Genomic DNA, 15,296 nt, shown 5'->3' with positions numbered 1-15,296 from the left:
TTGCTGCCCTGAACTTTACTCCTTTTCCTGGTTTTGCAGGCATTTAGCTTTTATTTCATGTTTAACAGCTTCGGAGACTTGTTACAATGCTTTTTATTTAATGCAAATACAAGCGATCAATTGGTTCGTGAATCTCCCAAGTCTGTCCTTAAAAACAGCAAATCAGAAAAAGGGTGGAAAGCGTAATTTGAATTTTCTTGGAAGTGATTTCTAGCATTTGCAACTTGACTATTTGATTTGAAACTTGATGTATTTGAATTTGTGGACACAGAAGCATAAAGGCCATAAATAGGCTCCCTGGCTTCACATTCCACAGGTCAGGAACGACCTTCTCCAGCGGACCAGACACATCTTCCGGAAGCCCTCCTTCTACAGACTGGGCAGGAGGTGGGCACAGCTGTCTCCAAGGCAGCGTGAGACCCACCTGAGCTCCCCTGCTCCCGCTCGTGCCACCTGAGCCACGTGGCCCCCCCAGATCTGGCAGCGAGTGTTCCTCTGAGGAGAACCCCACCGAGGGTAGAATTTCCATTCTCAGTTCCAATCACAGTGATAATGTCAGCACTTGCTTTCTGAGGCAGATGTTCCACCCAGAACTGGCAGCATCACATGCGCGACAATCACAGCACACCGCAGGGAAGGGATCTAGATGTGGCCGCGCTCTTTGGGTGGGTGGCACAGATGGTCAGGCCACCCTCCCATGATAGGTCTCATTTGCCCCAGTGAGGAACAGATTTAACGAAGGGCAGCCTTTGCGAAGGATAGTGGACAAGGCTTCGTATTTTTAAATGTAGTGGAAGCTTAAGAAAACCCCAATGCTCCTGGTCAGTTTGTTTTTTCTGGGCTAAGGGTCTACACAGCTAGGAGAGCACACGCTTCGTGACCGAGAACTGACTTTCCTAAATGAAGATTACCAGCAGTCCTGGGACCAGTCAGCTAACTGTATGCTTACTATTGCAGGAGCAATGACGGGGGCCACTAAAAACTGCCCCTGGAAAGAGGTTTAAATTTTCCATTCACAAAGCAAATCAAGCTTCCTAATTAGCTACAACACAGCCGGAAAGCTCAGCGCCTACTGTCCTGCCAAAGCCCTGCCTCCACTGCCCTGCACGACGCGCACGTCTCCGCTGCAGGAACTGCGTGTCGGTTTTCTCCAGTTCACTCGTGTTCAAAGAACTCGTGGCAGGCAGTGGTAACCATGGCGACAAAAGCCATGAATTCCTGGAAGTCACACTCGCCATCTCCATCGCTGTCCAGTGTCTCCATGACTTTGTCCACGACCTCCTGCTCTTTGATTTCCTGAGAGATAAGAGAAGCTGTTGAGCTTGTTTCTAAATGAAATTTGGGGCCATCGAATGTGATGAGAAGGTGTCTGGCCTTAATAATGTGTCTCAGAAACAACCTAAGAATGCTATGGAAAGACCAAAGACCAGAAAAGACTCTTGTGATCAGGAGGCTGTTGGCTGGGAGACGTGTCTAGGGGTCTGAGCCTTCTCTTCCACTTTCCTGTAGGCCTGGAGGGACCTGGGCTACTTCCAAAAACTGAGTGGACTAGACAGGATCTGAAAAAACGGCAGGTCGTTTGTGTTAAAACGCCCAAAACAGTCTAGATCAGCCTGAGCACATTATATGCAAATGTTTTGAAAACAATAATGAACTGTTGGCCCCTGTACGTTCTCATTGTTTGTGGACAGGGCAACTAAGCCTACTCGGGACTGACCGCGTCGTGAAGGCTTCCCGTGGACTTCCGAGTTTTGAAAGTGGTTTTTGGCTGAAATGACTCGGGAACACGCCCTAACGGTATTAACCTCGCATGGGGTTTTGCCACTTGAGTTGCTTTCAGGTGTTTGGGGACATTTCCCAACCTTCTGCCCCACGCGGAGCCGGGTGGTGAAACAGCCTCGGAGGGACGGACACGGGGCAGGAAGGCTGTACCCTGCACACTGAGGAGGAGCATAAAGGCCTGCTGGTTCTGAATCACCAGCCCAGGCAGCAGAGCCTGTGACGCAGAATGTACAGCGGCTGCCTTGGGGCAAAACAATGAGAGACCGAGGTTCCCGTGGGGGTTGGGGTGGGACATCTGCTCAAAGAGGAACTTTAAATACTTGATAGATTTGCCTTCAAACCAGCAGTGCTCATGACACCTTGATACACTCACCAGGAATTACTCATCTTTTTTTTTTTTTTTTTCTTTTCAGGGCCACACCCTCAGCACATGGAGGTCCCCAGGCTAGGGGTCTAATTGGAGCTGTAGCTGCCTGCCTACGCCACAGCCACAGCAACGCAGGATCTGAGCCGTGTCTGCGACCTACACCACAGCTCATGGCAACGCCAGATCCTTAACCCACAGAGCGAGGCCAGGGATCGAACCTTCATCCTCATGGATGCCAGTCAGACTGTTAACCGCTGAGCCACGAGGGGAACTCCCTACTTACCTTTTTAAATTACTTATTGACTTGTATTACATTTATAGGTGTACAACAATCATCACAACCAAATTTCACAGCATTTCCATCCCAAACCCTCAGGGCAACCCCCCACCCCACCTACTTATCTTTTATAAATTGTGGTTACCACGTGCTAAGCTTTTTCTGTTTTAAATCAGTCATGAATGAGAGTAGCCCCACTGGCTGAGTTGTCACTCTGTGCGAGCACTGTCTCATTTCATCCTCTCAACAATTCTTTTTTCAGAAGAGTCTGGATGTGCTGGCTGTCGGGTTAGAAGGCTGGCTTGGCAGGACAAGGCAAGTGAGTGTGGGTGGGGCAGCTGCCACTTCGAGAACCCAAGTGCCTGAAAAGACCAGCTCCAGAATCAGACTGGGGACCCCCACTCCCGCCGCCACCTGCAGGCCAGTCCCTCTCCTGGTGCAGCCAGTGCACCAGTAGAGGGCTTGGGTGGGGCAGGAACAGCCTGGCTGCCAGGACCCAGGGCTGGCTTCACAATGAGACCCCACTGGCCCGGGAGGGTGGCTCCCCAGCTCTGTGCCACAGGACCCTGGCCTGGTGCTCTGGTGGTTTCCCAGACAAGCTCTCCGTCAGACTCAAGTGCATGGGTGCACTGTCTGGCCATTTGCCCCAGGTGTGACTGGTCACTTCAGCGACCCTGCTTCTGGGCCCCAAGGACAGGTCAGGTGCCTCCAGCACATGAGACTGATCAGGACCCCTGACATGTGGCTGCTCCAAGGGCAGGGGCGATGGTGGGTGCGGAAGAGGGTATCTGCCGGGGGCAGGACAGGGCCCGGCCGAGCAGCCCTGCCGTTTCCTAAGTTCCCCTCCGAGGTCCGCGCTCCACGGGGTCCCCCAAGGCCTGGGGGCCTCTCTGGCGGGCAGCTTGGGGCCGTTCTCGGGAGCGGACTGGCCGCCTCCCAGGTGGAGGCTGTGTCTCTGGCCGCGGTTATAGCGCTGGCGATGCTGGCTGAGTGAGTGCTGCCCGTCACCATGGCGATACAGGCCGCACGGAAGCCCAAACAGTCCTTTCCCCAAGAACAAAAGCTTATTTTTAATGCCCTTTTTACACGCTGGCCGTGGCCCACGATAGGTCACCAGTAAACGTTCCGTCCCCTTTTGTCATCAAGGCTGCACATCCTTAGATTTTTCAGGGAAAAGACGGTATTATTTGTACCCTGTACTTTTGCGTTTGAGTCAGCAGTTTTTCCTTGATGACAGGGGAGACTGAAAACCGAGAGGCCTCCCTAAGCCAGCTCCGCCCTGAGGGTTCAGCTGTGCAGAAGCACATTTTCAGCGACAATACCCAGCATCACCTTCAGGTGAAAGTGTGGCCGGGGGTTTGCAAGCTGCTCTGGAGAGAGAGGCTACACTGCAATTTAAAAGCAAGACTCGGAGTTCCTGTTGTGGCTCAGTGGTTAACAAATCCGACTAGGAACCATGAGGCTGCGGGTTCGGTCCCTGCCCTTGCTCAGTGGGTTAAGGATCCAGCGTTGCCGTGAGCTGTGGTGTAGGTTGCAGACGCGGCTCGGATCCCGCGTTGCTGTGGCTCTGGCGTAGGCCGGTGGCTACAGCTCCAATTCGACCCCTAGCCTGGGAACCTCCATATGCGGCGGGAGTGGCCCAAGAAATAGCAAAAAAGACAAAAAATAAATAAATAAATAATAAAAATAAAAGCAAACTCACCTCCAGGAAGTGGGAAAGCTCGCTGTTGATGAGCTCCTTGAGTTCGGATTTCTTCAGCTTGTGCTTGTCCCCCTCCCTCCCAGAATACTGATGGAAGACGTCAATCAGGGCCACCACGGCCTTCTCCAGCTCCGACATCCCGGGTCCTCCTAGGGCAGAGAGGTCCAGGTGTCGCCCGTGCCGCCCTCAGCCCTGGCTCCCTTCCTTTCAGGCTTGGAGTTGTTTGAGTCTCCCGCCCCCTGGGCCCCCTCCCTCTCCCTTCTCCGTCCTCTGTTCTCCTGCCATTGGGCTGCTGGCTGAATTCGGCCAATAGACATTTCAGGCAAAATACAGAGGCCGAGCAGTGAAGGGGAGACGCTGTTGGAATTGGTCTGGAAGAGGTCGTTGATCTGAACTATGGAGTCCACAGCGTCCTAATTCTCACAATAAAGATGAGAAAACAGTGGAAAAGTCCTATTTCCACAGCAACATACACATATTTCCAAGGATGAGTTTGGCAAGAAAAGTGCAGGACCTTCCAAAAGATACTAAGATCACAAAATGGAGGAACTTACTTTCCTTTGGATGAATATATAAATGTGACTCATTTTTAAAAAAACTTTTTTAATACAAATATTGATGGCAATTTTTTTGATAGGCAAGAAATCGATTTATTAAGACAGGACACTCGGGCGAGATGCAAGCGGGCCCGCAAGCAGTCTCTGCCGATGGCATTTTTTTGATGGGTGAAGAACACGACCAAAAAACAGCTGTAAAATTCAACTGGAAAAGTAAATATGGTGGCATTGCCACAGAATTTTCTGAAAAGGATCAAGGAAAGTTACTTGACCTTCCAAAAACAAACCTGTATTGCCGGCTGTCTGATGAAAACAGGGCTGTGCAGTGAAGCTTGCCTCCCCAAAATGTCTCTTTGGTACAGGATTATTTTGAGCCGAAAACAAACAAGCCCAGAAGACTCAGGAAGAAGCTCTGGCATCCGCCGTAGCTGCCTGAATCAGAATCTAGATGGAGGGCCAGTTTCGGGACGTGCTCACAAGAGATGCAGCCGAGCAGGCCGCCGGGTGAGGACTCGCAGGCACCTGGCCCCCTCTGGCCCTCCTCTGCGCGGCAGCGCGAACAGTCGCTTTACCAAAACTTTGCTTCTCCATCGCGGTCAGAACGGCCTTCCTCCCCCGCCTCGTCCAAAGCCACGCTCCCCGGACGCCCTCCTTTGTCCTTAGCTGTTGATGGTACTTGGGGCGAGGGTTTGGGCCGTTTTGAGGAGTTGCTGGGTTTTCCTGGGTCTTTCCCAGGTATGCATGTTACTAAACTTGGTTTGGGTTTTTCCTGCTAACCTGCCTCATGTCTCTTTGATTCTTGGGCCCTGGAGGAGGAAAATGGCCTCCTCCGACGGCTCTGAGGCCAGCAAGTGGGGCCGGAGGCTGGGCCGCAGCCAGGCGCTTTGTATTCACGGAGGCGCTGCCTCCAGCGACCAGGATCGCTGGCGCTCTCTGCGCTCATCCAGTAGGAAGCTTCTGTCGCCCCTCATGTCCCTTGCACCATGGCCTGCGACCTAAGGAAACAGCTGGTACCCTGGGAATGAGGCAGTGTACAAAGGACTGCTTGTCAACTGTTTCACAAAGCTGAGCCACACAGCCAGAGAAGTTTACCGACGTTTGGCCTTGAGTTCTAATTATTAAACAATCTTTGCATTGTCGTAGTTAAAAATAAATAAAAGAATTGTCTAATTCTGAGAAACCACTCCTGTGTTGAATGTCGTTTACGTCTTAAAAATAAATTGGGATTTGATATTTAAATTTTTATTTATATCTGATTTCCAAAGAAAAGGGGACTGAGGGTTTTGCCTTGGCTTGGTCTTTGCTGAATTCACTCTATTTATAATCAGTATAATTTGTTCGCTGAAAAGTCCCAAAAAATCAGGTATATCACATCACATGCGAATAGAAGAGGAGTTCAGATGTATTAAAATCTTTAGCATTTTGGAGGTCCTGTTGTGGCTCAGTGGTAATGAACCTGACTGGTATCCATGAGGACCTGGGTTTGATCCCTGGCCTCATGCAGTGGGTTAAGGATCTGGCGTTGCTGTGAGCCGTGGTGTAGGTCCCAGACTCACCTCCCATCCTGCGTTGCTGTGGCTGTAGCCTAGACAGGAGGCTACAGCTCTAATTCGACCCCTAGCCTGGGGACCTCCATATGCTGAGGGTGCGGCCCTAAAAAGCAAAAAAAAACAAACAAAAAACCCAAACCCACCAAAACTTTGGCATTTTAAAAATGATCTATGGGTGACATGATCAGAAAAGTCTTTATACTTAATTAAAGATTACTGCATAAAAAAACTTTAGCATTTCATACTTTCTTATCCTTTGCACTCAAGTTTTCAATTATTAATTTTTTTCAAAGAAACAAAACAAGAAGCTCAAACTTTTGCATGATCCTTATGCTTCTCAAACTTCATGATGATTTGGGGGAGGGGAGGCTAAATGATTTTTTGTGAGAAATGACTAGTGGGATTTTTTAAATGAAATATATAAAATATATATTCCATATGTGTGAAAACTCTATAAGATGTGGTTTGCTTTATAGCCCCACTACAAATTAATTTTTTAAAGTTTTTCCTGTTAAATTCTTCCCAAGCAATGGTTTAAAGATTGTCTTTTAAGAGAAATGGAAATCAGATATCCATATCCCCATTCGCTTCATTCCGTGAATGTGCTACATTAATCTTTTTATTTCAAAAGCAAGAGAAGGTCTGGGCGTTAACTCCTCGGGAGCGCGAATCACACATGAGGAGACAGTCCCACTAGGCCCTCCCGCCAGAGAAACTGTGAGACCCGAGGAAGTTAAGCCCACCGTGAACCCTGATGTCTTTGGCTCAATTTGTAATTTACTTGTGGGGACCCGCCCCCCAGCCCCCCACTGGCCCTATAATTTCTGAGAGGCCTCGAGTGGAGCAGCGGATGGGCTGAATCAGCATCAGGCTGTCCTCCGGAGGGAAGCAAAGACTTAAGTTAGAGGCCCTCTGCAGCGGTCACCGAGCCACCAGGCGTGTCCTGACTTGGGTGATAAAAACACAGGCAAACGAACCTGTAGCTGCCTGGCGCTGCAGTGGCCCTGCCCACCCGGCCGTGGTAAGTTCACCCTTTGGAACTGCTGCCAGGTATCCTAAAGGGCTTTTTAAACCTATCGCCCAGCTGCCAAGCCCACCCTCCGGGCCCTGCCCCCCAAAGACCAGAGCAGGTCCCCCCGCCCCCCCAAGTGTCCTCACGTCAGCGGCTCTGGATGCGGCTCGCGACACCTCCGGCTGCAGCTCCTCCGCGGCTGGAAGGGCGGAGGCCTCCTTATCCCCGCGGGCGGGGGCGGGGCGGGGCGGGGCGTCCCGATCCCGCGGGCGGGGCGGGGCTGCACACAGGGCCGCATTGATGGCGCAGCGGGAGCTGGGCCCGCGCGCCCAGAAGAAAGGGCCTGTGGGCAGGAAGTGGGGCGTCAGCGTTCTGCGCTTGAGTGTTGATGTTCCTCCAGCGGCAAGCATGGGCGTGGGGGTGGGGAGCGGAGCGGGGGCACTGACTGATACCCACAAAGCACCCGTGCCCCCCGAGCTGGGCCCCTGCAAGCCCCCCTGCAGGCGGGGCGCCTCTGGACATCAGAGCCCTGGGCTGAGCCTGGGCCCGGCGTCTGCAGGGGCTGAAACGCGGGGAAAATGGACACTTGCTGCTTTGGGGGAAAACCCTTGTTCGATGTGACATGACCGCAGGCAAGGGCCAGCTGCACCCTGGGCGCCCCCGCCCCGAGGTGAGGATGTCAGAGCTGCACGGTGCCCGGCAGGCCAGCCCAAACGCTCTGTGTAAGGAGAGCTGCGGGGCGCGGCCCCCCACCCCGCCCCGCCCGGCACTGAGGCCCCACAAGCAGCCAGAGAGAGCCGAGCACAGGTTCCCCACTGCCGTCTTCAGCGGCACCGCACAGGCCTCGCTTCAGACAAATGACACAGAGCCCTGGGCCCAGATGCATCAAAAGGCATCTGAACCAGAATCAGGCCTCTGCTGCCTCGGGTCCCTGGTGGCCACAGAGAGAGCACACACGAAGATGGCTGTGGACACAGCTGTCTTGCTCTGGGCACTGTCGCTGGCTCTCCTGTCATCAGGGTCCTCATGCGGTCTGCAGTGGCCGGTGGGAGAATTCTGCAGTGGCCGGGTGTGTGCACGCAAGGGACCGGGCCGTCCTTCTGGGACCCTGTTCCCGGAGATTAATGCCCCATCAAAGGGTTGGCATGAAGGGGGAGCGATACTGGTCACAAACGCATGTACCTTGCCACCTTGGCCTGTGCAGGAGCTGCTGGACGTGGGAGGGTGGCAGTGGACTCGAAAACGGAAGTACCCGGGATGGCACTTCTGCTGTGGACAGCATGCTGCTAGGTCTGCTCAGAAGGACATGGAGAGTACCGCAGGTACTGCCCACAAGCCCTGCAGAACTAGAGAGGGGGAGATAAGAAACAGGGCCCTCCACCTCAGAGAAGCTCCTGGGACCCAGTGGTTGGGAACACGCGGACACGTGTCCTCCAGGAGAGAGATGATGGCTGCATCTGGCTCCACCTGCCAGGAGAGGAAGCACAGGCTGAAGCAGGATGTGGGGGGTGTGTGCAGGTGCTCCGTCCCCCCTGTGAGGCTGGTCGGGGGACCCGTGTGGGTTCGGCTGCCGTACAACCTGCTGCGCCATCAGTTCTCAGGACCCAGCAGATCCGGTGTGTTCCAGTGACTCTGACAAGCCCGACAGGAGAATCCCAGCACAGGGCTTGGCAAGTCTGTGGCCTCTTGGCAGGTAAAGATCTTCCCTCCAGCACAGCTGCTTCCGGCGTGCAGCCGGGCCTCAGTGGGGACCGAACTCCTAACGCAGGGACGTCAGGAGACCGGGCAGCCAGAGTGTCTCTGACCCACGCACCACAGGGTGGTTGTGTGTGCCATCCAACAGAAGGCACAGGGGACACACGAAGGCACTCAGGCTCCTCGGACGCCAGCTCCTGCAGTGGGGCCTCCCTCTTGTTCCACGTCCAGGGTCTCCTGGGCTGTTGCTCATACCAACCGGCTGTGGGAGAAAATGCTTGAGCTGCAGGACTTGCCGGGACCACCCTGAGGTGGACGGAAGCAGCATGAAGCCCCTCTCAGGGTCTCCCTGAGGACCTGTAAAGGAAGTCCTCTCCCGGGCAGCTCGTGGGCCGCTGGGTCCAGGTGAGATGTGGCCGTGATCTGGGAGAGACAGCAGTGACTGATGGCTTGAAGGAGATCTTAATTCTCCGCTCCGGAATTGAACCTGGGCAGCCTGGGTGAAAACCAGGAGTCCTGGTCACTAGAGCAGCTGGAGGCTGAAAGCAGAGTGGCCCTGATTGCTGCCCCTGCTGAGAGCAAGAACGTTTCCCGGAGGCAGACTGTAAAAGCAGGTACAAAGCGTCCTGGTAGGGTAGCAGCACCGTGAGCTGGAGAGCACACAGAGACACGGTCTGTTTATCTAAGGCAGAAGCAAGACAGCAACACCCACCCAAAGGAGGGGTGTGGGTGTGGGCGTCCCCCTGGATGAGGAGCACGTGAGGGAGGTGATTTAAATCACTTATACGGGGAGTTCCTGTCGCAGCTCAGCGGTCAACAAATCTGACTAGTATCCACGAGGACACAGGTTCGATCCCTGGCCTTGTTCGGCAGTTTAAAGATCTGGCATTGCCATGAGCTGTGGTGTGGGTCGTAGATGAGGCTTGGATCTGGTGTGGCTCTGGCTGTGGTCTAGGCCAGCAGCTACAGCTCTGATTTGACCCTTAGCCTGGGAACTTCCGTATGCCATGGGTGCAGCCCTAAAAAGACAAAAATAAATAAATAAATAAATAAATAATCACTTATATGGAACGATTCTTCCCAGCCTTTGTTTTCCTTTGGCCAATTGCCTTGTTTTATTTCTCACACCTGGTTGGACACAGGGCCCTCCCTGGATTCACGTGCATCTTTTAGTCAAGGTGGATTCTATTAGTTCCCGTTATGACTCAGCAGAACAAACCTGGCTAGTATCCGTGAGGACGCAGGTTCGATCCCTGACCCTGCTCAGTGGGTTAAGATCTGGCATTGCTGTGAACGGTAGTGTAGGTTGCAGATGTGGCTCAGATCTGGCGCTGCTGTGGCTGTGGCGTAGACCAGCACCTGTAGCTCTGATTAGACCCCCTAGCCTGCTGGGAATTTCCATATGCTGCAGGTGCAGCCCTAAAAAGACACCACAAAAAAGGGGGGATTCAGAGCAAAGGGTTCTGGGATGATGGCATCAGGACTTACTATGGCCGCCCCCCCTTCTGACGGCTGGGAGTCTTACTGCGCATGTGTAACTGGGGAGCTCTCCTTGGCCCTGGGAGGGATGGGACTGGTCATCTTGCCTTTTCCTCCAGCAGAGCGCAGCTCCTGCCATTGACTTTGTCCTTGACGTGTCAGAGGAGCAAGACCCAGTTGACTTGCCTGACACGTCCCAGCTGTTCTCAGCCCTGGGACCCATCTATTTCCTACCTCAGCCTGAGTAGGGATCTGCATTAATTAATGGGTGGCTGCTAATGATTTGGTTGACCAGCGACTTGGAAGGAACAGGAATGGAAAGTTGGTGATAAGGAAGGTTCTGGAAGAAGCCTACAGGCGGACCTGGTCTCTGAAGCGGTCTGTGAACACATTTGCCTCTGGGTGAACAGAAATTGGTGGAAATGGCCTCGCCGTGGGGGTGAGTCAGCGTTCACGCAGCCAGCCCCCAGCTCGCTCGACGTTTCCAAGAACAGAGTGGCTGTGTGGCTGGGCCGGAGGCCTGCGGGGCTTCGCAACATGCAGTCCCCCGGCCAAAGCCAAGACCAACGCTGGGTCCTGAGGTGACCAGCCAGATGCCCAGGGGCAGGCGGATGGCCCTGGAATCCATCCATCACAGAAAGGCAGAGATCTGTCCTCAGTGGAGCAAACACACACTCCAGGTACGGATTTGAGTCCTCTGCTGGCACCAGCAGCCGTGACCTCTCGGGGCCTCATCCACGGCAACAGCGCTCGCCTGGTCCAGGACTCCGGTCATGGCAAAGGAAGTGCGTGTCACCACACGCCCCGTACCTCGCTAGTGCTGGCCCAGGTGACAGCTGGAACAGCCCCTTGAAGGGCTGGTTATGATGCCAGAGGGGAGGCAGCAGCCTGAAAGGACAGGGTCTTAGGGTCTGTGATGCGATGCTGGGCCCCCAGAGCTAGAACCTGGGGGAGCCGAGAGGATACAAGGAGCCGAGGATGGCAGTTTGCCTGAACGGTGCAATACCGAAGGCAGGCTCCTAATCAGAAAAAGGGGCCTGCCTGAACCGTGCTGTTCCGAGGACAGGCCCCGGAAGACAAGAAGGCCCACCCGCTGACATAGGTGGGGGATTAAATTTTCCAGGAAGCAATTTCCATTCTGCACTGCTGAGTGGGGATTGTTCCATGGATGACTTAGTCTTTTCTGTTATTCACTTGCTATTCAATTTCCCTCAGTCTTCCTGATTATTTACTTATTATTCTTATTTCCCATTCTTATTTCCCTGTGGTGATTTGTGATTTAACAAAATTACAACAATAATAAGAATTTCATCCTGAAGGACTTTGCCCTATTCAAATCCAACTTAGTTAAAACATAGTGTTTATCTACTAACTATTTATATAGAAAACTTTAGAGTTAGGATTTTTTTTTTTTTTTTTTTTTTTTTTGTCTTTTTGCCATTTCTTGGGCCGCTCCCGTGGCATATGGAGGTTCCCAGGCTAGGAGTCTAATTGGAGCTGCAGCTGCCAGCCTACGCCAGAGCCACAGCAACGCGGGATTCGAGCCTCGTCTGCGACCTACACCACAGCTCATGGCAACGCCGGATCGTTAACCCACTGAGCAAGGGCAGGGATCGAACCCGCAACCTCATGGTTCCTGGTCGGATTTGTTAACCACTGTGCCACGACGGAAACTCCTAGAGTTAGGATTTTAATGAGGTTCATAGAAGTTAGACATATATTATCCAAGAAACCTAGCTGTGAGTTTTGTCCTTGATTTTAAAAGCTTTTAAGTGATAGCTAGTTTAGTTAAGTTGGTTTATATTTTCTTCCACTGTCTCCCTGCCATAACGCTTTGAAGAAAGCACCAGCCTAAAAACAAGATTTGTGAATGCCCAATTCTTGTGTCTGTGACCTCTTCAAATTGTAAAGACTGGCTGGCCATGGGATGCTTTGTGCTGAGTCTCCTCCTTTCCACACGATGTAGTGTACCTAACTGCCCTTCAATTGTACCCACTAAATTTAGTTAAGATAAAGACCTTAGAGCGTGATGCATAGCTGCTGTTCCATGTAATCGTTAACCAACTTACTTTTAACACTGTGATGTGATCTGTAGTGAAAAACTGTCTATATAATCAACCACTTATGCCAATAAAATGTGAGCAGTCCAGCGCCCTGAGAGAAGGGACAGAGAGGCTGTCTCCGTATCTGTACCTTTGCCAATGCGTGTCCCTCTCCCATCGGGAAAAAGTGTACACTCCCTGGCCGCCAGAGCTGGCCTCCGGCAAGAACCCATTCGTCTGGGGCGGAGAGCTAGAAGGGTGAGTGGTCCTCTCACGGCTACGCTTCCTAAACTTCTTTAGGCAGAACTTTTGTTTCTTGTCCTGGCAACTCTGAGATGGTTTGGGGACTAGCAAGTGTCCTGGCAACGGCCCCCCGATCTGGAAGCTGACATTGCCATCGGCACTTTGGGCTCCTTATGCCCCTGAACCCACAAGCCAGTAAAGGGTTCATCTATTGGCTTGAGTGATGGATCCCAGCTGCCGAGGGGAGTCGTGTCACTGCTGCACGGAGGACTTTGGAGCCCCGGGGGTGCTCAGGGTGCCTCTTAACCCTTCCATGGCCAGGAGTTAACAGTTAATGAGAAGCCTGAGCAACCAAAGGACACATGGACCCAACAAAGCAGGACCAGGGCTCCGGCCCTCCAGGGATGGGGGTTGGGCACTGCAGCTGATGAGGCACCGGAGCAGGTCCCCGCGGAGGGCAGGCGGTGAGGAGTGCAGAGCTGGGGAAGGCAGCCTGGGCCGGCGGTGGCCTCAGGACCCTCACGTCAACAGTGACTGGGGCAGCCGTGCGTATGTTTCTGCTGGCTCTATGTTGTGTTTATTTGCCGTTTCTTTTCTCTACGCTCACAGTTTTATGTTTTAAACAAGCTGTTGGAGGTTGGCACTTCAGTTTAACCTTGGGCACCTGTTGGGCCTGTGCAGCTTTGGTCCCGGAAGAGCTAGTGCGCTTGTGACAAAGAGCTGTCTCCTGGCGTCCCTTCGTGGCTGGAAGGGCGTCCGGGTGTGTGGAGTGTTGCTGGTAGACGCCGAGCCCCAGTCAGGGGCCGTGCCTGTTGTGGACTCGTGGCCTCGCAGGCCCGACTGTCCAACACTCTCCAGTCAGGCGTCCTGGCCCTGAGCGTGCGGCTGGGCTCTGGAGGCCCCTCGAGCCCCGCAGAGGGAGGGGCTCTTCTCCAGCTCTCTGCCTGGTCCTGTGCTGCTTCCCTCCTTCTCGGCATCTGCTGGTGCTCGGCTCCGGGGCAGGTCCGGCACGGCTGCGCGTGCGGCCGGGCCTGGCCTTGGAGGCAGCTGGGCCCTGGGCCCCGGCGCCCACACTGCAGACCTGCGCTGGCACGGGCGGCCTCCGCCGCAGCCCTCGAGGTTTCTCTGCCAGTCGCTGTCCTGCCGAGGGTTCATCGTTCTTCATGTGAAACTTGCCCTGTTCAAATTACCGTGTGGTTTGTCTCTCGATTAGAACCAGTTGATACACTAGGTAACAAGAAAAATGAAAGGGTTGATTAATTTTTTACTATGCTTTTGTTAAAGTGATTTTAAAATAAAACATTTAGAAAGATGGCATAAGAGAAACTTGGCAGAAGGACAAAACAGAGGGGAAAACAGCATTGATGCTGGAAATCAAATTGTGTTTTGATTCCATAATAATCAAATTCCCCGAAATACTGTGCCGTGGTCTGCTTTTTACCCACAGAACGCCTCCGACACCGGATGTACGGCCTTTGCCCACATCAACCAGCTCTCCTCTACCACCTGGGTACGCTGCAGTTTAACCAATTCTGACGCCATCTGCCGCAAGTTAGGGGTTCAGCCCCACATGCCCCCCACAGCTGTCACTAAAAGTCCCTGGCCACCGACTGCTTATACATTCAGGTCCCACGACCCCCACCTCTTGTTTGGTGATTTGCTGGCGCAGCTCACAGAACTGGAAGCGTATTCCTTCCTCCATCTCCAGTTTATTATGAAGGGAACAGCCAGGCGGACGCGTGCGGGGCAGATGTGGGAGGCTGGAGCTTCCCTGCTCTGTGGGGGCGCCACCCTCCTAGCCCCTCCACATGCTCACCAAGCGCTCGGTTAGGGTCTTAGGGTGAGTCTATTATGCAGGCATCAACTGATTATTAAATCATTGGCCACTGGTGATTAACTTGATCCCCTCCGAGGCTGGGGGTGGGGCTGAAATTCCACCCTCTCAAAGCGGTTGCTCCCACCAGCCCCATCCCCGGAGCCCGCAGCGCCCACAGAGTCAGGTCATCAGCATACCCACAGTGGCGGCGGAAAGATCCACCTGGCCTCCTTCACTCCAAGGGTTTTAGGCACTCGAACAAGGGACTGAGACAAAATGTTTATGTCTTGTTCTACCAAGTATCACACAATGTAATGAGCCATAGCCCGTCTATAAAAGGAATATGGATTATTGCCCAAATAATAAAAAAAACCTTGGGGAGGCGGAGCACTGACGGGCTGGTAGTTGGGTAGCGATCACTGCAGGTGTTTCCCAGGAGGCTGAGACCAAGGGGTGCAGGTGTTGGCCCTGAAGGAAGGTGTCTACTGTGAAAAACCTCAAACAACCCCTCCAGCTTTGCTGTCTCTACAGCCACGAGCCATCACTTGTCAGCAGTCATGGCATTGCTGAGAAATGCCCACCCTTTCAGTCTGCAGAATTTGGGGGTTATCAGGAAAGGGCAGAGGAGGCTCAGACCCGGCAGCATGTCCCTGTGCAGTCTATGATGGGGGCGGCTGGCCGAGGGAAGGGGGCTCCGAGCGGGGCCTCCAGCATCAGTCGTGGTAGGAAGGGGTCCTTTTCCCTGGCAAGAGTGTGCCTTCACCCAGGGGACAG

The 15,296-nt window shown here is 53.4% G+C and overlaps 1 protein-coding gene across 2 annotated transcripts; it reads right to left on the bottom strand.

The window, feature by feature from the left end:
- Window positions 1-28: 28 nt before the first annotated feature.
- On the bottom strand, window positions 29-7,583 carry S100B (S100 calcium binding protein B). 2 transcript variants are annotated; one of them, XM_021082489.1, is made up of 3 exons: window positions 7,394-7,583; window positions 4,129-4,277; window positions 29-1,296 (listed from the first exon to the last, which is right to left on the bottom strand). In XM_021082489.1, the coding sequence occupies exons 2-3, from the start codon at window positions 4,264-4,266 to the stop codon at window positions 1,156-1,158; spliced, it is 279 nt and encodes a 92-aa protein (XP_020938148.1). In that variant the 5' UTR covers window positions 4,267-4,277; window positions 7,394-7,583; the 3' UTR covers window positions 29-1,155. The 2 variants fall into 2 exon arrangements, with proteins under 2 accessions (XP_020938148.1, XP_020938149.1); XM_021082490.1 differs by lacking the exon at window positions 7,394-7,583 and adding an exon at window positions 4,973-5,698.
- Window positions 7,584-15,296: the final 7,713 nt, after the last annotated feature.

This window comes from Sus scrofa, unplaced genomic scaffold (assembly GCF_000003025.6).
Source record: "Sus scrofa isolate TJ Tabasco breed Duroc unplaced genomic scaffold, Sscrofa11.1 Contig944, whole genome shotgun sequence".
Classification (NCBI taxonomy): Eukaryota; Metazoa; Chordata; class Mammalia; order Artiodactyla; family Suidae; genus Sus; species Sus scrofa.
The sequence above is the reverse complement of the archived record's forward strand: the minus strand, read 5'-3'. Positions and strand labels throughout refer to the sequence as shown.

Bases quoted from the DNA above. Each gene is read 5' to 3' on its own strand.
- S100B (XM_021082489.1), bottom strand. From the start codon at position 4,266: ATGTCGGAGCTGGAGAAGGCCGTGGTGGCCCTGATTGACGTCTTCCAT. The intron at 1,297-4,128 runs GTGAGTTTGCTT...CTTATCTCTCAG, and splicing joins AGCTTTCCCACTTCCTGGAG to GAAATCAAAGAGCAGGAGGT.